This window comes from Schistocerca nitens, chromosome 3 (assembly GCF_023898315.1).
Source record: "Schistocerca nitens isolate TAMUIC-IGC-003100 chromosome 3, iqSchNite1.1, whole genome shotgun sequence".
Lineage (NCBI taxonomy): Eukaryota > Metazoa > Arthropoda > Insecta > Orthoptera > Acrididae > Schistocerca > Schistocerca nitens.
Genome location: NC_064616.1, coordinates 745,210,257 through 745,233,962, shown reverse-complemented (window position 1 = coordinate 745,233,962; position 23,706 = coordinate 745,210,257). Strand labels below are relative to the sequence as shown.

The 23,706-nt window shown below is 43.0% G+C and overlaps 1 protein-coding gene across 2 annotated transcripts in view; it reads left to right on the top strand.

The window, feature by feature from the left end:
- Positions 1-22,678, top strand: part of LOC126248725 (PAT complex subunit Asterix) — a 63,751-nt gene extending 41,073 nt beyond the window's left edge. For both annotated transcript variants that reach the window (XM_049950038.1, XM_049950039.1), the window contains exons 3-4: positions 5,773-5,870; positions 22,340-22,678. In XM_049950038.1, the coding sequence (XP_049805995.1) occupies positions 5,773-5,870; positions 22,340-22,421 (180 nt within the window). In that variant the 3' untranslated portion in view covers positions 22,422-22,678. The remainder of the gene's footprint in view (positions 1-5,772; positions 5,871-22,339) is intronic.
- The last annotated feature ends 1,028 nt before the right edge of the window (positions 22,679-23,706 follow it).

The following is a 23,706-nucleotide window of genomic DNA, read 5'->3' as shown; positions in this document are numbered from 1 at the left end:
TGTACGTCAGATTTTACGTTTCAATCTCTGTTTTTTAACATTTTAGATACACATCGCAGTTTCACAGCAGTGTACACTGATGACATCAAACAAGGGAATTCCCTTGGCTGCTCTGTTATGTTCCCCGACCCTGTCACCAGGATTCGCCTTTTTGATAAGTATACCGTTTTCTCAGCAGAGCTCCACACGATGTTGAAGGCACTGGAGCAGATGCATCATATTCGGGGCAAACGGTTCCTCTGTAGTGCCTTACAGTCATTACAGAACGAGGAGTTGGTCCGGCTGATATATGACCAACTGTACGTGCTCCAACAGCAGGGTAAGCTGGTGTCATTCTGCTGGGTGCCAAGTCATTTAGGGATATGGAGAAATGAACAGGCTGATCAGGCTGCAAAGGATGCCTGCAGAAGACATGATGTGGCACAGTGTCCTCTTCCCTTGCAGGCCTGCACTACACAGGAAGTGCATGCAGTTCTGTGATGAGGAATGGCTGGCGGTGACGGCCAATAAGCTGTGGTTGGTGAAGTCAACAACCTGGCCATGGCATTCCTCCTGCCAGTTGTTTGGGCAGGATGAGGTGACCCTCATGCATCTTAGAACTGGGCACTGCCCTCTCACACACAGCTTTTTACTATAGGGAAAGGATCCCCCATTTTGTGATGCGTGTGGCATGCTCATCTCTATCTGCCATATTTTAACGGAGTGCATTGTATATTGTGATGCAAGGGCAGAAGCAGAAATTGGTGGGGATCTGCCCTCTATTTTAGCTGATGATGAGATGAGTGTGATTAAGGTTTTAAAGTTTTGTGATGTGTCTGGACTCTGGCTTACACTTTCAGGTTGGAGGTTTTAGGGTTGCATAGTGGCTGGCTTCTCCTTTTTTATTCTTGTGGTTAGCCAGCCACCTCCATGTGCTATATTGTTTTATCTCCTTGTACCACTTTCTTCCTGTGTCGGTAAGGTTTTACTAATGACAGAATACTTAGTTCTGTGGTTCTGCGCAGGTACACACATAGTTTTCAAACTTCTTATCTTCCTGTTTTGTATATTTCACTGACACTTGTCTCAATCTGTTTTTTCATGGGCTCTAAAGACCTTGTTGTCGTATGCCCATACAAAACTGTCCGTGTCTGTAAGAGCATCTAAGCCAAGAATATTAACAGCTGTGAGTGGATTCACTATTAAAAATGTTAGCATGCACTTGATGTTTTTTGTACTTAGCTATCAGTGACAATTCTCCAAGGATAGAAATTGTCTTTTGGCATTAAGACTCACACAGTCACTGAGCCCTTCACAGTGTAGGTGAGCAAAGCTGCCGACACATGTCCTCACTGATTAACAATGCAACAGTTCCATTGTCCAGCTGGAGCTCCTTTGACAGGTGAAAATAGCAAGAGGAAACTTCAGCTTCTGCAATGGTGGCAGAGCTGCCTGATTAACTGTCATAACTGTTTGGAGCGATGTACTATCACCAGGCTGTGTGGGTATGCAATGCTAGTGAGCAGCTTGGTGACAGGTCGCCAGGTACCGTTGCTCGACACATCCCCAATACTGTGTGGCGCATTGAGGGAACAGCTTCATGGATGGCAGTTGTCACAGTCCAGCCATGACTAGAGCGGCATCTGATTACATGAGGAATCGTGTAGTATTAAAAAACAGGTTACGTGATGCTGAACAGGGATCATTAAGATCAATGTACTTAAAGTTTCTCATAAGATGCCTTCAATCTGATCTGGATGACAATGAACTAGGGTGAGACTTGGTGAATGAATGAGAATAGTCAACTGGCATCAAATATCATCGTGCAGTCACTCAGAGCCAGATGTCTCCCTTCTTCGGTGTCTGCCAGTGATGGGGCTCCCTCCCAGGGAATTTCTCACACCAGGGTCTCCCAGGCCGGAGGCCTGCCGCACAGTTCGGCCACAGGACCTGCAGTCCATGTGCCCCAAGGCCACACCTCTCTCTCTCTCTCTCTCTCTCTCTCTCTCTCTCTCTCTCTCTCTCTCTCTCTGTGTGTGTGTGTGTGTGTGTGTGTGTGTGTGTGTGTGTGTGTGTGTGTGTGTGTTTTTTGGTAGAGTAGGTGAATTGGCGGTGTGATTGGCTCCAGCCTATTCAGCTCCTGTTTGGATCCCTTTTCCTTGCTTATTCAACGGAACTGTAATGGATACTAGCATCACTTACCGGAGTTGCAATCCCTTAATTCTTTTTATTCGGCAGCTTGTGTTTTTCTCTAGGAATATCACTTTACTGATGCGTACTCACCAACCCTTTGTGGGTTCCATGCTTTGTTGGAACATGGTCGGCCCTTTGACAGCTTCCGGTGCTGTTTGCTCATTGGTCCATATGGACGTTATTAGTACATGGATCCCCCTTCATACCACATGGGAAGTAGCTGCCGTCTGCGTCCACTTGGACTCTGCAGTCAAGGTTTGCAGTCTCTATCTCCCTCCTGACAGACCACCTACACCCAATGCTCTAACTTCCCTCCTTCAGCAACTCCCCCCTCCCTCCCTTCCTCCTATGGGATTTTAATGCCCATCACCCTTTGGGGGGAGGGGGGCAGTGCTTTTTCATCTAGTCAGGGGCTCCTCATTGACAAATTTCTTGCAGACCACAACCTGTATCTTCTTAATAATAGTTCCCCTACGCATATCAGTGTCATCAATGGCATTCTCTTTGCCATTGTTTTGCTCACTACACCTCCCCTTCTTCCTTCTTTACACTGGCCCCCACATGATGACCTTTGCGACAGTGGCCGCTTCCCATTGGTTCTCTCATTCCCTTCCCACCTCTTGGTGCCCAGGTTTCCATTGTGTTGAAGGGTTTATATATATCTCCCAGGTTATCTTTACACCTTCTTTGTCAGGATGTATTGATGAAGTCACGGAGGCCTTGGCCTTACCTCCTCACTGGCCATGTTCTCTCCTCCTTTTCCATATGTTTCGTCTGGTCTTCCATGCCAATTTTTGTGTGTCTTCTTCTCCTGGTGTTGTCCCTGTTGTCGGGATCGTAGTGTAGTGTTGTGTAGTGTAGTATACTATGGCATGGGGACTGGAAGGAGTTGACAGCAGTGTTGGTGCCCCAACATTTGTAGCTTCTTTGGAGCGCCCCTGCTCCCACAGTTTCCTCCCCCATCCCCACCATCCTCTTGTTCTTTACTCTTGTTGCTGCCCAGACGTTTGTTTTAGCTCTCTGTTTACCCATTGTCACTTCCCCTAGACTGGACTGTGCTGTTCGTCCCTTGGTTTTGGCCAACTTGAATCATGGAACTGATGACCTCACTGTTTGGTCCCCCCCCTCCCCCCAAAATCAGTCAAGCAACCAACCATCGCAGAAGTGATGCTTTCTAAATCTGTGCTGATTTGTGGAGAGAAGCTTCTCACTCTTGAGAAAATTTATTGTATTCTGAATTGGTATATGCTCAAGAATTCTGCAAAAACAGATGTTAATTTTGCAGTTCTATTGTTTTACGCTTATTATGTATGATGACCACCTGCACTTTCTTCCAGTTGCTTGGATATTTCTGCTGGGGAAGAGATTCACAATAAATGCAAGCTAAGTATGGGGCCAATTACAATGGGTACTCTTCTAGAAAACAGAAATGGTATTCTATCTGGATGTGGCAATTTGTTTTCAGCTTTTTCAGCAGCTTTTCAACACAAGGGATACCTGTTTCTGTGCCCGCTGTGTAGGAGTTTTTGTGGTCGAACAACAGTATGTCTGTCTGATACTACAGTGAAAATGATTCTTTAAATGTAAAATTTAAAACTTCAGGCTTTTTTTTTGCCACACCAGACTGGTCTATGAATGACTGTTAGAAGCCTTGAGCCCGCCTGTGGTTTTATGTAGGACCAGAATTTTCTAAGATTCTCAGCAAGATCTTTCAATAATGTATGACTGTGGAAGTTGTATGCTTCACACATCAAAGTTATAGACACATGAATTTCTACTAGCTTTTTCCTGTTGACAGTTCTGCATTCTTTTATGAAGAAAGAGTGCAATTTGTTACCTCAGCATATTCCGGATTTTGTTGTTAAACTGCAGCAATTCATTTTCATTGTTAATCCATTTACTCAGTACATATTCTCCAGTGTGCGGCTTACAGTCACTTTAAACTTTGCCCATAATTCCTCTATGTCCATCATAGTGGAATGAAATGACATCCATTCATTGTCCTAGTAGAATACTAACAATGCTTATCTGCTCTTTCCAGCATAAATACTCTGCTGGGCTTCGTGATGGATTTGTTATTTTAGTAACTGTCCCGGCTATGATGATGATGATGATGATGATGATGATGATGATGATGATGATGATGATGTGATTTTTAATCCCTGTCCGTCTGTTGATACTGTTGAAAAGGTCAGGCCTATCTGTAGCTACATAGTCTAAAATATTCCATTGGGTGTGGGTTGTCGCACTTGTTACTGTACTTAGTGCGACAGAATGAAGTGACATCAGTTAGTCTGGCCAGGGGTTTGGAGTTTCCCTGGGTGTAAGGGGAATACTGGAGCTGTCCATCTCATTCCCTCCAAATTAATTTCCAGTTTGGGGCAAACATCTCAGCTTTGTACAACCCGTCAGAAAAATAAAAATCTGAACGGAATAAATGTATAAGATAGTAGCTGAGGAGCACATTTTATATTATGACAAGAAGGCATATATTAACTTTTGTGGTGACCTGCCTTTTAGTTTCACTGACAAGGAAACTAGTGTGGTAAAACTTACAAACTTTTGTGTAGTGTGTGTAGTCCAGCTCACGTTATTAGGCTGGAGATGTTAGTATGTTAGAGGGTAATAGGCTCATTCTATTGGTCTCCAGTAATCAGCCAGGGAGCCACATTTGTCTCCTGTCAGTTTTAGATGTTCCACAGTTTAATTTCTCTTTTTTATTGAAGAGTGTGTGTTTTAAGGAAGAAGTTTTCTGTATTAAGCCTTGTGAAATTTTTAGAACAACTTTCAGCCGTACTTCTATAATTAAATTAATGTGTAGATGCTAAGCTCCCAAATATCATATTAATTTATTGATGATGTAATATAAAGCAAAAACTTGTTGCCCAGTTATTGGCTTTTTATATTGGCCCAAAGGGAGCAGTGGGAATTTATTAGCAGAAAAAAGCAACTGTATGTTACCTCATGCTTTATTAAGTAAATAAAGTTGTTGTGGAGAGGAGCCACAACAGTATGATTGAATCTGTTTTGTATATGATACAGGAGATGTCATTGGGATGTTAATTAGTGCAAGTCAGAATCAGTTGTTACCAACTCTTCACACTATACTTTCTACATGCATTGTATTTTGTGTAAAGGAAATGTGGAGATATGCAAGTAGTTGTGAGAAACCACTTCTGCAAAATGTAAGAAAAATTAATTTCATGTTATTTAAGCAGCATTACTTATCTTCTCCCATTCATGTGTTCTCTTATTTGCCATTAACTACAGGTACACGGTCTCGAAACTTGTCCTGTCACAAGGATGCAGCTGTTACAAATTACACATTTCTCAGTTGTATTATATTGCAGGAATAAAATAAGATCTCAAAAGCTTGAAATGTATTGTCTACATTCTGGTTATCTTTTCACTATCTCACATGTAGAGTAAATAATTTCTTTGTTGGTTTTGCCTTTGTTATACACTGTTTTCTGTGATAAAATTCTCAAAGGACAATTTAACATATTTTGAGCCTAACAATATTACATTCACAAGTAATCACAGTACATACTATGTAATTGTGACTTTGTGTATTATTTAACATGAATGTGTGGTTTTCAGTTGAAATGGTGTGCCTGGGTTGCCTTATATTGCTCCTGTATTAGCTTCGCAAGTTCACGCGTTAGTGATGATACTAAACAAATACTTAGCAGTTTCATGTAAGTATGTTAAAATGTAGTGTGTTGTTACTTGTATGTTCTGTAAATATTTTAGTGAAGTGAATTCATGTAAGCTTGGCCTTGCAGTAAAAGTGTGTTTCGTTTTTCTGAACTAGTACTTTGATTTCAGTACTTTTATCAAGTCTTGGTTGCAAACAAATAACATTGATTGCCTTTGGGAATTAATTATAAAGTTGTCTAATTGTTGCAGCACTTATATTCCTGATATTTTACTGTGACAAAAAATTTCTGTGTAGTGAATGATCTGAAGATGATGATATTAAGATCGGTAATCAAAGTTATTCTTTCGTTACATTCTGGATACCTATTACTGTTTTGCAATATTTTGGTTCATTGTCAAACTGAATTAATTTATGTCTTTAGACTGAAAGTTTTGCAGGAAAAAAGAGTATGTAGCTATTAAATAAGGAAGACATCAGGAATTTTCAGGTGGTCACATAGGCGAAGCTTTTCAGAACTATTTAGCAGCTTAAACATTGCAAGCATCAAATTTAAGCTTTGATAAATTGGAATTATTTCCCAGAACACATGTTCAAGATAAAGCTAATAAAAAAATTGAGTGGATGTAGCAAATATTTTTATGTAGACCCTAATCTAAACTAAACGGAGAACCCTTATATAAATTTTCTTTGATTTCACATTGAATATGTTGTGAATATAGCCCCTTTCCTTGCTAATACGTATCAAGAATCTGTTGTGCAGCCATCAGGAGAAGAACAGATTACTTCAGTTTATAAAAAGAGTAAAAGGCTGGGTGCTCAGACCTACAGACCAATATCATTAACATCTGCCCTTTTGAAAGAATCAAGAGCATATTCTAATAAGCTCACACATTGACATTCCTGGAAGAAAAGAAGCTGCTCTTGAAGAATCAGTGTAAAACATCAAAAATCTGCTTGCTTTATTCACAAACAATGCCAGGCAAATGATAGATGTAGGTGAACACAGATATACCATCTACTGAGGTTTCTGAAATAAATTAGACTATGTAAATCATCAGCTATGAGAGGGAAAGGGGGGGGGGAGAGGGAGGGAGGGGGGGGGGAGAGAGAGAGAGAGAGAGAGAGAGAGAGAGAGAGAGAGAGAGAGAAAGTGCAAGTGCTGGAGGCTGGTAAATAGGAATGTCTACCTTTACTTCAAAAGTAGTTCCCAGCACTGTTGAGGCACTTGCCCCACTGCAACATAAGGTGGTGAATGGCTCTCGTAAAACTTCTTGGTGTGCATTGTGAACCCACCAGTTGACATCCTTGAAAGAGGCGACCTTTTTGCCTCTAAACCTTCTTTAGATCACCAAAATGTCATAATTGCTGGGAGACAGGTCCAGACTGTATGGAGGTTGACAGAGGACCTCCCATTGTGTATGGAGGCCTCAAATTGTCATAGAGCAAAATGATGCCTTGGGTGAGCTGCCCTGATAGTTTCAATCAGATTGAATTGCAAAGGGCGGTCAAGGTTCATGAGTATCGCTGCACATGCACTGTTGTCCCATTCTGCTGGAAGGAGATAAGAAGGGGGTCCTTTACGTCAGAGAAGAAGGCGAACCTAATCTGTCCCACACTTGTGTGGACGGTCTAGTATTTTTTGTGGCAACAACAGTGTCATCATTTAGTGTCTGGTTCAAAGTGATGACACAATGTTTCATCACCAGTGACCAGTTAACAGGAACTCATTCCCTTCCTTGGCACAGTGCAGCAGGTGTTCAGGAGAGTCCTATTTGACATACTTCCTGTGCTGGTTGAAGATTGAGAAACACCCATTGAGGTGCACACTTTGCAAGACTAACATATATCCTTAATGATTGCACGAACCCTTCAGACTCTTAATCCGAGCTCTGCAGCAATGGCTGCTATTGTAATTTGCCAGTCTCGAATAATCTCCTGGACAATGGCATTGGTTGTACAGTAGCATTGGTAATGCGGTGTGGCATTCCATCCCTGAATTGCTCATGCCCCATCTTGACACTTGTAACGGACATGATGTACTCTCATACACTAGCACCATTCTTCGTCGAAGCATTTCTGTTCCGCACACTCCTTCTGCTTGATAGCTACACACAACACCCCTGTGTTTTTCTTTTGAAACCTCCATTTCACTGTTTTCAGCAGACTAAGTGCAGTGGATGTTCAACATGTGTGCACGTGCTTGCTCTGTTCTCTCATGGGTATGCACCCATGTCCCTCTAGTGGTGAATGAAATCACAATCCTTTCAGCAGTTTTCATACACCCTCTGGCTTGTTTCTTTTTGAATACACTTTATAATAGCCAAGGTGCAGTGTTTTCACAGATATACAGTTTTGTTGAATAATGCTCGAAAAATAGAACCAAGTATGTTACACTGGATGGCAAACATTAAAAAGAAATGAAAGGTGGATTGGGTGAGACTAAAGAATCATAATATAACTTTTAATGTTGCCAGTAAAAATAAATTATATGATCAGATGAGATCAGCAGCACTATCACATTGTTAATGAACAATGTTGCTGTCTGGGAAGTATCAACAGTTGCAAGGAAGTGCAGAAATACTTTGAGAAAATTATCATTTGGAGCATATCATCTCCCGTGGATTACTGTTGTGGTCTCCAGTCCAAAGACTGCTTTGATGAAAATCTCCATGTAACTCTATCCTGTGCAAGCCTCTTCTCTGCGTAACTACTGCAACCTGCAGCAGTATTTGAACCTGCTTGCTGTACTCCCCCCTCCCCACACACTTCACTCCATTACAAAACTGACGATACCTTCCTGCTTCAGGATGTGTTCTATGAACTGACCTCTGCTTCTAGTCAACCTGTACCATACTTTACTTTTTTCCACTGTTCATTTTAGCACCTCATAAGTTACTCAATCTACCCATCTAATCTTCAGCATTCTTGTATAGCACCATGTTAGGAAAGCTTCTGTTCTCTTATTGTGTGAACTGTTTATCATCTACATTTCACTTCCATACAAGGTTATACACCAGACAAATACCTCATAAAACTTCCTAACACTTAAATTTGTATTTGATGTCAATGAATTCCGCTTTTTCAAAAATGCTGCTATTTATGTTATAGCAAGTCTGCATTTTACATCCTTTCTACTTCAGCGATCATCAGCTATTTTACTGCCCAAATAGAAAAAACTCGTCTACTACTTTTATTTCCTAATCTAATTCCTTCAGTGTCACCTGATTTGCTTACATTTCATGACTCATGTTTTACTTTTGTTGATGTTCACGTTAAATTTTTTTTTCTATGTTATAACCCACTTCAAAGACACAATGCATTCCACTCAATTGCTCTTCCAAGTCTTTCGGCATCCCTGACAGAATTACAATTACATCGGCAACCTAACCTCAAACTTTTAATTTCCTCTCCCTGAACTACCTACCCGAAAGCTCCAAATTTTTCTTTGGTTTCATTTCTTACTTGCTCAGTGTACAGATTGCAGGGATACACTACAACCTTGTCTCATTCCCATCTCAACCACTGTGCTTCCCTTTCATGCCCCTTGACTCTTATAACTTTTGTCTGCTTTCTGTAAAAGTTGCAAATAACCTTTTTGCTCCTATATTTTACCCCCACTATATTCAGAATTTTGAAAGATGCATTCAAGTAAACAATGTCAAAAGGTTTCTGTAAATCTACACATGCTATGAATGTAGGTTTACCTTTGTTCAACTTACCTTCTAAGATAAGTTGATTGGTTGGTTGGTTGGTTGGTTTGGGGAAGGAGACCAGACAGCGAGGTCATCGGTCTCATTGGATTAGGGAAGGATGGGGAAGGAAGTCGGCCGTGCCCTTTGAAAGGAACCATCCCGGCATTTGCCTGGAGCAATTTAGGGAAATCACAAGATAAGTTGAAGGGTCAGTATTGCATCACATGTACCTACATTTACCTGGAGCTCAAACTGACTTCCATCAGGTTGGCGTCTACCAGATTTTCCTTTCTTCTGTAAATAATTAGTGTCATTATTTAGCAAGCATTACTTACTAAACTGATAGTTCAGTAATATTCCCACCTGTCAGGACCTGCTTTCTCTGTAATTGGAATTATTACATTGTTCTTGAAGTCTGGGAGTATTTTCCCATCTCCCACATCGTGCACACCAGCTGGAATAGTTTCTTCATTGCTGGCTTTCTCAAGCATCTCAATAATTCTGAGGGAATGTTGTCTGCTCCTTGGGCCTTGTTTCGGCTTAGGTCTGTAAGTGATCTGGCATATTTATCTCCCAGCTTATCCTCATCTACTTCCCCTTCCCTTTCTATAATGTTGCCTTCAAGTTCATTTCCTTTGTAGAGGCCCTTTGTATATTTCTTCGAGCATTCAGCTTTCCCTTCTTTGCCTAGTACTGGTTGGCCATCTGAGCTCTTGATATTTATACAGCCACTTCTTTCGTTTGGTCTCTGTAACTTTTCTATAGGTGGCATCTATCTTTTCCTGTAGTTACATGTGCTTCTACATCTATACATTTCTTGTGCAGCCAGTTCTGCTTACCATTTTGCACTTTGGCACTCATTTTTAGATGATTGTATTCCCTTTTGTCTGGTTGATGTGCTGCATCTTTATATTTCACCAATAAGCTTGAGTATCTCGTGTGTTTCTGAGGATTTCTGCTGGGCTTTTTCTTTTTGCCTATTTGTGCCTTTGCTGCCTTCACGGTTTCATATCGAGGCTATCCATTTGTCTTGTACTGTTTCTTACACCTGTTCATCAATTTAGCCAAATGCTCCCACTGAAATTCTCAACAGTCTCTGGTTTGTTAAACTTATCCAGGTCTTGTCTCCTCTCCTCGATTTCCTACCTTTCAGCAGTTTCATTTGAATTCTGCAGTTTCTAAGCAATAAATTATGGTCAGGGCTCACATCTGCCCCTAGAAATATTTTGCAGTATTAAAATGTGGTTCCAAATGGTCTGTCCTACCATTACATAATCTGTTTGAAACCTTCTGGTGTCTCCAGGTATCTTCTACGAAAGTAATCTTCTTTCATGATTCTTAAACCAAGTGCTAGTGATGATTAAATTAGGTTTTGTGTAAAATTCCTCTTCATTCCTCTCCCCTAGTCAAAGTTCTCCTGCTAGATTTCCTTCTCTTTGTTTTCCTATTATCAAATTCCAGTCCCCCATCACATGTAAATTTTCATGCCCCTTAACTATCTGAAAATTTCTTTTATCTTATGCTAGATGGCATATAAACTCGTATTATTGTGGTGGTGGTGTTGGCTTTGTGTCTTGCTTGGCTATGATAATGCCTTCACTGTGCCATTTATAGTAGCTTGCCCCCATTTTTATTTTATTATTCGTTATTGGACTTAATCCTGCATTGCCCATGTGATTTTGTATTTATGACCCTGTACTCACCTGACGAACAGTCCTTTTCTTCCTGCCATCACATTTCATTAATTCCCATGATATCAAACTTGAACATATCTGTTTATGTTTTTAATTCTCTAGCCTACCTACTCTATTAAGGGATGTAACTTTCCATGCTCCAACCCATAGAATGCCAGATGAGTTTTTCCTGACGACATTCTCCTGAGTAGTCCTTGCTGTAGATCCAGAGTATTTTACCCAAGAGGATGTTGTCATTATTTAACCATATAGTAGAGGTGCAGGCTGTCAGGAAAAATAATATCTGTAGTTTCCCCTTGCTTTCAGATGTTCACAGTACTAGCATAGCTAGGCCACGTTGGTGTAATGTTACAGGGACGGATTATTCGTTCATTTGGACTGCTGCCTCTGCAGCTACTGAAAAGGGGCTGACACCCCTCTTCAGGTGCCATGGGATAGTCTGACTTCTACACAGTTAAACCTCTTTTTTGTTTGGTTGGTTGGATGAATAAAGGGACCAAACTACTTGGTCAACAGTCCCTTTTTCCTTGAACAGATAGGTCTAGATGACTGTCAGAGACAGACTACCACACAAAAACAAGAAGAAGAAACTCAAAAGGTCAGCAAAGCTGAAATAAGGGACAAAAAGAAGAAAGGGAGAGACAATAACAATAGAAGGTGATTTGCCCCATCTAGGAAGCAGCCGGAAGCCCCTGAAAGCAGAGTCCAGTGAGGGGATATACATTACCCACCTGCCACTTACCAAAGGTAGAGATGGGGCCCCTCCATGCCTGCACCAATGTGGTGACCAAACCAGAAGTTCTACTGTCACCTCCGTCAACATGTTAACATAAGTGGATCACAGGATGCTGGGCTATGATGTTATCCGTGCGTCTGGGTAAGACTACGCATTAACACGGTCCATCAGGTGATTACCAGAGGTACTCCACTCAGCGATTGCCTTCTAGGGACTAGCAACCTGGACAGGGCAAGGGAAGCACTGAGGGAGAAAAGGTGAAAAAGTCTAATGGGCCAAGTGGGCGCGGGGGGGGGGGGGGGTGGTAAAAGAGCAGGTAGGGTGAGGACTAGGGTGTACTACCAAGCACCAACCACCACAGCCTGTTCTGGGCAGAGGAGGCAACAGTGTTCTGCCAACCTGTAAATGGGCCAATAAGATTAAGCAGCTCTACCGTAAAGAGTGTGGTAAAAGCGCGCTTCACAAATAGAACATAAAGCTAAATCCAGGGGTAGCGAATCACGGAGATAGTCCCTTCCAGGGTGGTTAGGTTGGAACAGTCCTGCAAAATGTGGGCCACCATCAAATGGGAGCTACGACAGTAGGGGGGTCCTCACTACAGAGGAGACAACCATGAGTCAGCAAAGTATGGCCAATACAGAGCTGGCTAAAGATGGTAGAGTCCTTATGAGAGGCCTGCATAGAGGACCTCCACAGATTCATAGTATCTTTTGTCACCAGTAGTTTGTTTGGTGAAGTCAGAGTGAGCCATTCCATATTCCAGGCACCTAAAACTTGATGGCATAATACAGATCAGAGGTCTGTTTCCAGGATACCGAATTCAAGAGTTGGCTTATTGGCTATCAGAGTGGCCTGGGGCCCAGATGAAGGTCATAGTGTCCGCACTCTTCAAGGACATGCAGGGAATCTTGGGCAGCAATGAGCAAGGGATGGCAAGGGTAGCAGTGGTTGAAAGTGTGAAAAACTGCTCAAGTAGTTGCTGTAGATGAGAAAGGACCCACCAGTGCAGGAACAGATATGCTTAAGAGCATGAGAGATGGCTACTAACTGCACAGTGAAAACACTACAGCCGTCCAGCAAGGAATGCAGTTCAGTACGTCCCATGTGAGTATAAGCAAAGTGTATGTGACCATAAAGCCATCAGTGCAGACTTCATGTGAACCCCAGGACGTACAAAGGATGGAAAAAAATTGACAGCGGAGGGCCTCAGCATGAACAGTCTTTCGGATCTTGTGATAGGTCAAGATGAAGCTTTGGCTGAGTGATGCGCCACAGAGGTGTACGTGAGTAGGTCCAGAGGAGAGGTGGAAGAGGAAAAACTGAAGTTCAGAGAGGATAGACCAGATGCTGATTGCAATCATTATCCCAGATCTGGGCCTGGACCCTTGTTGCGGGAGATAAACTACCATGTTTGGAAGAAGGAGATGGTAGTTTGGATGCTTAGTGGAGCTGCAAATGTGAATAGCATAATTGACAAGCTGCTGTTGGTGCCTGATCTGCGATGGAGAGACCCCAACCTTCATGAGTAAGCTGTTCACAGGGCTTGTTAGAAAGGCTCCTGTTGCAAGTCGAACCCCGCAGTGGTGTATCAGATCCAGTATCAGTAATGCTAAGGGTGATGCCAAACCAAATGCCAAACTTCCATAATGAAGGTTGGATTGTATCAGGGCTTTGTAAAGCTGCAGAAGGGTAGTGCAATCTACATCCCAGCTGGTGTTATTCGGGCAGTAGTGTGTGTTAAGGTGCAACTAGTACTTTCGCTTAAAGTTGGTGAAGGTGGGGAACCAAAGTTGACCAACAATCTAAAACCAGTCCTAAGAAGCAGTACGTCTCCACCACATTGAGTAGTTGGTTTCGAGGTAAAGTTCTGATTGTGGGTGAATGGTACAACTTTGACAGAAGTGCATGACCCAAGTCTTGGCAGCTGAAAATTGAAGCCATAGGTGAGGGCTCATGCCTGCACATTTTGTATGGTGCCTTCCAATTGACATTCACGCCCACATTAGAGGAGCAATAGTAGAGGCAAAACTTGTCAGCATACAAGGAGGGTGATACTGGGGACCCCACAACCATTGATTGCTACTAGAAAGAGAGGAACATTCAGTACAGTTCCATGTGGGACCCCATTCTCCTGGATATGGTGGATACTGTGAGAAGCACCAGCTCAAACCTGAAACACATGGTGTGACAGGAAGTTCTGGATGAAAATCAGGACAGAATCTCGGAGACCCCACTCATGTAAGGTAGCAAGATGTGGAGTCATACGCCTTTTGCATGATGAAGAAGACGGCTGTAAGGTGTTGATGTTGCGAAAAAGCTGTTTAGATGACAAGATCCCAGGTAAACCCACAGATTATTAGTAGTGGAACAGCCTTGGCAAAACCCACCCTGGGACGAAGCCAGAGGACTCGAACCCAGACGCCGCATTCAAGCAACTTACAGAGAACACTGGTGAGACTAATTGGGCAATAACTGTTCATCTCGAGAGGGTGCTTACCTGGTTTCAGTACTGGGACAATAATGTTTTCTTGCCATTGTGGTGGGAAATAGCACTTGCTCCAGATGCAGTTGAAGATGGCAACGATAGGATGCTGACAGTCCACCAGTAGGTGCTTGATCGTTTAGTTGTGGATGTGGTCCAGCCCTTTGGCTGTATCAGGGCAGTGGGCTAAGACACTGACGAATACCCACTCACCGAATGGAACATTATATGGTTCCAGGTGGTGTGTAGTAAAAGGTAATTGCTTTTGCTCAACCAACTTTTTAGAAGACGGAAGGCAGGCTGATAATTCTTAGATGCTTAGGCTTGAGCATAGTCCAGAGCAAAATGTTTCGCGGCGGCGTCTGAGTCAGTGTAGACAGTGCGATTCAAAGTAATACCAGGTACACCAGGGACAAGGAGCGTCAGCATGTAGCACTCTTCCACAATCTCAACAGATGGAGCTAGCGTTGCAATGAATTTCAGGCACTTGAAGCACCACACAGGGAGGGAGGGTACATATGGTTTCACATAATATCAGTTTACCATCACCTTGACATTTTCAGGCAGTGAATCGCCCTCAAAGGCCAAGAGGAGGGCACCGATAGTGTCCCTATTGTCATTTGGCCCCCTATGTACACATCGCTCCAAGTTGGTGCGTAGCTCATCATCAGATTGTAAGAGCAGATATCTGTGGTAAATGATGCCCTGAATCAAATTTAGACTTTTTTGGGGAGTGACAGTCACTGGTATGTCACCCAGCATGTTACAAGCAAGTAGTGCCTGTGACTGGGCAGGGGATGCCATTTCGATCAAAATTGACCCACTTTTCATTTTAGAGATGGGCGCCACTATCCCAAACTTGTCTTCTAAGTTCTCCACAAAGAATAAGGGCTTTGTGGCCAAGAAGGAATTGCCAACAGTCCATGTACAAACAAAGTATTGTGGGAAGTATTACTCTGCTTGCCACTTAGCCCTACATCCCTCACACAGCTGTAGACAGGGAAGGAAACATTTTAGGGACGTATCTATCTGCATTGAAATATGACTGTCCTTTCACAGAGACTTCTGGGGCTGCTTTATTTGTGGCTCATCCACCATGGTGCCACCCACTCTGAACGGGGGCTCTCCCCACAGGTACCACGCACCCCCAGCAACAGCTACCTTCTAGGGGGCTCACCACTCTTTGGCGGGTTCGTGCTAGGCTAACACGGGGCCCGAGCCTTTGCAGCACTTTTTCCCTTCCGTGCTACATGTCTATCCTCTTGCTGTTCTTCTTTCCCTCGCTTGGGGAACATGTCTGGAGTATTCTTGGGAATGTTTGGCATTCTGTCGCTGACGTGTGAACAGTCTCTCCTTTGTTATTCACTCCCTTTTCCTTTCTCCTCTCGTTCCTCCGCTTCGGTGTTTGAGAATCCTCTTCTTCTTCTTCTTCTTCTTCCTCCTCCTCCTCCTCCCTGTGCACTCCTGAAGGCTGGCCCACACATCTGATGTGTAACAGGTGACTGGGTAACATACCCCCTGGTACAGGCCAGGCCCAGGGAGGGGTGAATGCCTGAGCTGTAACCTTCCCAAATTGCCGATTTGTCTCTCCGTCAGGTGTTTGGGAGGTGTGACCTGAGGTGTGAACAATCACCTAAGGCACCTTGTGAAGGGGCCCCCAGTTGGAAGGAGCGTGCCATCGGACACGCTGACAATTGTAGGGTATTTCCTTGTGGTGAGTCAATCATCTTCTCACTCCACTTGTATAAAATGTAAATGCAACGATGCTAATGATTCAAAGATCCTTCCCGCTGCATCGCGGTTCCTCCTGGTCTCATGTACTGAAGACAGTCAGTCCTTTGCCAAGGTAAATCCGTTTATTGAATAAAGGTGTAGATGCAATTCCTGGCCCTGTGAAATCCTGCTCTCATTTAAGGAATGGCACTTAGCTTTTGGAGACCACTTCTGATTCTCAAGCACAGCTACTGCTTGCTGTCTTGCTTCTCCACGGTTACCTTGTTCGTGTCGAGGCCCACACAACTTTGAATTTTTCCTGTGGTGTAATTTAAACCAAGCTGTTCAACGGTCTAACTGAAGCTGAAATACAATCTTACCCTTCTGATCAGGGTGTCATTGCTGTTCATTGTGTAATGAAAAAGGTAGATTCCTCCTTAGTGCCCACCTGCACTCTTTCTCACCTTTGATAGAGTGGTGCTTCCAGCCAAGCTCAAAGCTGGCTATGAAATTATCACTGTCCGGCCATACATTCTGAACTCGATGCGCTGCTACCAGCGTCATTGTTTTAACCACACTAGAATGTCTTGTCACCCAGTCGAGTGTGTCACCTGCGGTAGAGATGCGCACGAGGGCAACTGTCCACCTCCTTCTCCCCTCTGTATCAACTGCAAAGGTGGCCGTGCTGCCGGCTCAAGAGATTGTCCAGTGTATCTTGATGAGCGGTCTGTACAAGAGATTCGGGTAAAGGAAAAGGTGCCTTATCCAGTTGCTCGCAAGTTACTGCCTCGTCGCAAACCCTGTGTTCTCCCACCTGGTACCTATAGTTCTGTTCTTGTTACCTCTCGCTCCACGAACGACATGGCCAGGCAAACATGTGCCCTCCAATTCAGCTTTGAGGTTGTGAAATCGCCCAGTGTCAAGGTAGCATTGTCATCCCAGTCCCTTGGTGGACTGAGGCATGCCCCGAAGCAATTTACGCACGTAGACACGCTCTCCGCGTTTTTAACCACCACCCTACACTGGCAAACTGCATTCATTATAAACAGATGTATGCAAAGTGTCATTGCGTTCTTCAGGATAGCAAAACAGCTAGATGGATTTCAACACTAGTTCTTTTAAAAGTTCCACACCTTCATCTGTCGTGTGGGCCAACCACCGATGGATCTCTGGAACCAAGATCCATTCTCCAATTTCTGGCCCGACAGTCACTGACAATGTCATTGTGGACCCTATTGCTATCTCCAACACCTTGGGCCGCCATTTTGTGGAAGTTTCGAGCTCTTCCCACTATCTCCCTGCCATCCTTCATTGGAAACGAGCAGAGGCAGCTCAGGCGATACCCTTATCTTCTCCAAATCGTGAGTGCTACAATGCTGTCATTACTATGAGGTAACTAGATCATACTCTCAGTTCATCCCGATCCTCCGCCCCAGGGCCAGACGCCATCCACATTCAGATGTTGCAGCACTTTCCTCTTGTGGGCAAGCACTTTCTGCTTAACACGTACAACCGCATCTGGGCAGAGGGCACATTTCCTGGACGCTGGTGTGAAGCCACTGTCATACCCATACCTAAGCCCGGTAGGGACAGAAACCTTCCTTCTAGCTACCGCTCCATCTCTCTTACCAGTTGCATTTGCAAGATGATGAAACGCATGATTCATGCCTGGCTAGTGTGGTGGCTTGAGTCTCAACATTTACTAATGACTGCGCAGGGTGGATTTTTAGCGCAGCGTTCTGCAGTTCACCATCTCGTTGCTTTGTCCACCCATGTCATGAATGGTTTTCTGTGGAATTCTCAGACTGTGGCTGTGTTTTTCGATTTGGAGCAGGCGTACGATACCTGCTGGAGAATGTATATCCTCCATACTCTTTGCACATGGGGCCTTCATGGCCACCTGCCCTGTTTCCTTCGGGCATTTTCACAAGACTGGGTTTTCAAGATGTGTGTGGGTTCTGTCTTGCAGATACCTTTGTCAGGAAAATGGTGTGCTTCAGGGTTTCGTCTTGAGCGTCGTCCTCTTTGCTATTGCCATTAACCCTATAATGGCATGTCTCCTGCCGGGCATCTCCGGCTCTTTTTGTTGACTATTTTGCCATCTATTGCAGTTCCCCATGGACCTATCTCACTGAGTGGCATCTTCAGCGCTGTCTTGATCATCTTTACTCCTGGAGCATTGACAATGGCTTTCTCTTTTTTCCCCTGACAAAACAGTCTGTATGAATTTCTGGTGGCGCAAATGGTTTCTCCCACCATCTCCACATCTTGGGCCTATTGCCCTTCCATCCGTTGAAACTAAGAAATTTATGGGGCTCATGCTCGATAGGAAACTCTCTAGGTCCTCTAAAGTGTCTTACCTGGCCGCTCGCTGTACGCGGTCCCTCAATCTCCTACATGTCCTCAGTGGTACTTCCTGGGGTGCCAATCAAACCACCCTCCTCCATTTGTACCGGTCCCTAGTCCATTCGAAACTCGACTATGGGTGCTTTCTTTATGCATCTGCATGCTCATCCCTCTTACGTCATCTCAACACTATCCACTATCATGGCATACGTTCGGCCATGGGTGCCTTTTAGAGCAGCCCGGTTGAGAGTCTGTATGCCGAAGCTGCTGAACTACCCCTGTCGTACAGCTGCGACTCTCTCCTCAGCAGGTGTGCATGCAGTTTGTGTGCCATGGGTGGCCACCCATCCTATGCCTCCTCCTCCTCTGATGATTCCTTTGACCATCAGTATGGGGCTTGCCCCTCTTCTGTTACCTCCTGGAGTTTGCTTTCCCCACTTGCTACAGCAGCTTAGCTTCACCCTACCTACAACTTTCCCGGTGGGTGTAAACCCTTCACCACCTTGGCTTTGTGAAGCAGTCCATGTTAACCTTGGCCTTCATTCACTTCCTAAGGACACTACTCCAGCCTCAGTCTATCACCTCAAGTTTCACGACCTTCACATGGAACCTCGCGATAGTACCTCTATATACACTAATGGCTCTCGGGCTGTGTGCCTACATCATTGGCACACGTGTCTTTTGATATCTGCTTCCGGCACACTCCTAAGTATTTTCAGCCGAGCTCTTCACCTTGTATCAGGCCATGGAGTACATCCAGCGACACAGCCTTCCCAGTTGTGTCCTCTGCTTGGACTCACTAAGTGCCCTCCAATGTCTATGTGCACTGTACAATGCTCATCCCTTAGTGCAGCGGGCCCAGGAAAATTGTCGCTTGCTCACTCTTCGTGAAGTGAGTGTCATGTTTCTATGGGTCCCTGGTCATGTCGGTCTGCCAGAAAACAAGGCTGCTGACGCTGCTGCCAAGGGTGCCATCCTCATACCTCAGCCTGCGGGTACCTATATTCCGTCCGATGATTTCTGTGTTGCTGTCTGTCAGGAGGTGGTGTCCCTTTGGCATCACCAATGGTCCTCCCTTCACGAGAATAAAATCTGGCTTATTAAGCCTCTCGTAGGGCTTTGGATGACCTCTTGTCAGCCCTCCCGCTGGGAGGAGATTATTTTAACTCGGCTATGTATTGGGCACTGGCTTTTTAGCCATCATTTACTAAGTGGCACTACCCCACCACTTTGCACACATTGCCCCCAAATTTTAACTGTCTGACACTTTCTGCTGGAATGCCCTTTTTTTTAAAAAATTTACATTCCATCCTGGCTTTGCCTTCTGATTTATCGGCCTTTTTAGCGAATGATGCATGGGCTGTTGACCGTGTTTTTCTTTTTATCCACCGAAGCAATATGGCGAAGGCCATTTAATTTTTAGTGTTGGACCTCCATTTCTGTATATTTCCCCCCCCCCCCCCCCCACATGCCTGTTTTTTGCTGTCTCCTATTCTGTCTATTGGGACTGGCGTATAGTCGTGTAACTCCTCTCTGTGTTTGTGTTCTGTAGTTTTGACTTGGGCACATATGACCCCCCAGTTGTTTTATGTGCCCTAAAGAAAGCAAAACAAAACCAAAACAAATCTAACAGCTACCTGGCAAGTAAGCCAGTGCTCGGAGTCCCTGTGCCCCAGTCATGATGGGCACATACTCCTTAGCATACATGGGGAGTTTCCAGCTAAGGCACCAACAATGTGATCCCTGTGTGGTCAGAGGGCTACCACTGTGCAGGTATTTGAGAACACCCCGACAACCCCCCACCTTCACCCCCACCCCTACCCCTTAACAACAGGATGGCTACTGTGCTGGGTTTTGTGTGTATTACCTTATTAAAGGGAAGGGTGCAGAGATGGAAAGGCACAAAGATGGAGCATACACTGCATTGGGCAAATTTCCCTGCATGATCCACACTTCTGGAGAATTTTGAAAATTGGTGGCACGTCAAACCCAACACTACATCTACATTTATACTCCGCAAGCCACCCAATGGTGTTTGGCGGAGGGCACTAGGGATCACGTGTTTATTTAATGAAAAGTTGTAGAATATGCCAGAAGTGGAAACTTGAGACTCAGTTGTAAACCAGGTCCAAGCAGGGTCAGCACCAAGAAAACCATCTGCTGGATAGGCAGAGTGAGAAAGGGATAGTGGAAGTATAAGCTTACAGCACGGAAAGGAAGTAATGCTGCAAAGGCTGGGGGCCCCGTGGTAGCCAAGCACATACTTAAAAAAAAAAAAAAAAAAAAAAAAAAAAAGGGAGAGAGTTGAGCCCCCTGAGCGTGCTCTGTTTTGGTTGCACCTACAGTATGGCTATTAATATTGTTGAGACAAGTGAGCCACCCTTCCTTGACAAGGTCCATAGTTCATGAGCAGCTCACGTAGTTTATTGAGGGGCAATACTAAGAAGTGGTATGAAACAAGATGAACACCTGAAGTCAGTATTAAGGAATCAAATGAAAGACTTAGATTTGTAGGAAGGAATCCAGATAGTGCAGTGCATCTGTAAAGGCACTAGTGCAACCAATCAGAAGTACTGTCCTAGCGTTTGGAGTCCTTATCGAGTAAACATGATTGCGGAAATCGAATAAATTCAGATATTCTTTGTGAGGATCATAGGTGGTCAGTATAGACCAATACCAAAGTGTAATGGAAGGAGAGAGGATGAGATAAACGGGAATGTTTGGAAGAAAGGAGATGTTCTCCCAAAACTTTGTTGAGTAAATTTATGGAACCAGTATATGAGGGTCTGTGCGAAACCACCATTGTACATCTTGTGTAGCAGTCATAAATGTACGATAAGACAGATTACATCATGTAAAAGGCCTATAGACTGTCTAGAAAAGATGTAAATTCTCTTAAGCATCCACACTATACAGGGGCTTGTGGAGTATTTATGCAGATCTACTTCACCTGTTTAAAAAGAACAGAGTAAGGCTCAAATCCCTGTCTGGCAATAAAGACTTTCTCTAATATTTCCCAACTCACTTACGGTGAATTGCATTGATGGTTCATTCAAAAAGGCGAGTCAATTTTCTGGCCATTCACTTTGCACAGGTTTTAATGTCATTTAGCCCTAGTCTTCCTTCCTTCTGTTAGTACAGGTTTGGTATGTGTTGAATTTTCCCTGTTTTTTCAGCAGGCTATTACTACAGACATAAGATATTGTGAAGAGATAACAAATTTGTAATGCTGGCGTTTTTTTTTTTTTTTTTTTTTTTTTACAAGTGACCACAGTCCTGCAAGATTTCAGAAATTACATTTTCCAGTAGGATTGTTATTAAATGTATTTATTAACAGTAGTGATTTCAGCCTATTGTGACAGCTCTAACGTCAACTGCTTAGTCTTCTTAATATCTTTAAGTAATTTATGTTGTTAAAGATGTCGCTTGAGAACATTATAATAGGTCAAAATTGCAATGATTAAATAGGTTTAGTAACAGTCTAGGCAGAAAAAACTGGCAACTTACCTATTGGAAGGAAGAGCCTGTACATAATATTAACACCACATGTGCTAATTGAAATTTCGGATTATTATATTCTTCTTTTAGGACAGTCATTTTTCCCTATAATTACTGTTTCATGGCATTACCATTATTTTTAGTCAGAGAATTCTCTGTCCATGTGACAACTTCCTTGAATGTAAAAATAGACCCCATTCCCATCATTTGTTATTTTCATCTAAGTAAGACATAATTTAATTTGTGAATAGCTTTTGTAGCAGCAATAGTTATAAGAATTGTTATTCCATGTTATTTCTGTATGTTACCCATGTATAAACACTTACCTTTTGTTTGTGTTTCCAGGTTGTCGATATCAGCTGTAGTCATGTCGTATTTGCAAAATCCACAACCAATGACACCACCTTGGACAACAGTTTTACCATGATGGTTGTTAACATAGGAACTTCAGAAGGAAAATTCTGCTGTAGTGTGATCAATGAATTGTGCAGTGCTATGCACACCTGTAAAAATGTTTTATATAACAGTAGTTGGTATTTGATAAATGCCGTGGTTACAACAAAGTACAATTAAGACTCAAAATAATGACGATAATAAGACAACGATCATTGCATTGTAAATAATAAAACACTGTTGACAATGTTTCATTGTATTTGTTGATATATATGGATTTAAAAACAGAAATATGTTGTTTACATTTTTAGAATGAATCCTAACCATAAGAAGCTAATTTGGCAAGGAATGTAAAATGACCAATTTCCTTTTGGCAATCATAAAATAGTTTTGAATGTAAGATTGTAAAATAGTGATTTCATATTTTATTGGAGTGGGTGAAAACCACACAGAAGAAGAAAATAGGATGCATGTAATTAGCATCCCGTAAAAGACAGAAGCTTTTCAAATCACAAAAACAGATGTAAGATTTTTCTACATCTAAAAATCTAAAGATTCTGTTATCACATAGCATACCAAGAACATTTAGTGTTCTAGTTGGAGTTTCTGTGCTAATTAATCAGGAGACAAGGTCAGCAACCATCACAGATACAAACAACAAAGACCACTGACTTGTAAAAAGAAAACAAAATGTTGATTCTTCAACAAATAAATTATGCATTAAACTGATGTTTGAAGAGCTGCAGAAATACTGATACTACAAAAACATAAATCCTAAGTGAAAATATCACTGACTCAGTAAACATCTTTAAGAAGTTTGATGTTTATCAAGCAAAAGTTTCACAAGAATGTGTGGAAAAAAAGCAACCATGTAATATTCTTTGTTACTAAAATGGCCCCATGAGAACGTGTCAATAATCCTGCATCAGCAATCTGTAACATGAAATCTGTGTCTGGCTTTGAGTTTCTTGAATTTCCCTGGCAGATTGAATATTTGATCACCTTTCAGGTGTGGTTTACACAACTGTTATAAAACAATGTTGATGTAAGTATACACACATTACCAATTAAACTGAACACACATACCTAGTAGAGTGAAGCACTTCTTTCTATGCTGATGGTGGTAACGTATTGTAGCATAGGCTCAGTTTATGTTCATAAACGATGAAAAGTGTCTGCTATAAAGCTGCCCCAGCCATCTTACAAATTTTTGTGAGACATGTCCAGGGTCTGTACATCTCACTTAAGTCATAGATGGGCTCAATAAGAATAAAATTAGGTAGTCTAGGGACTGTTAAAGTACCCTCTAGTCTATGAAG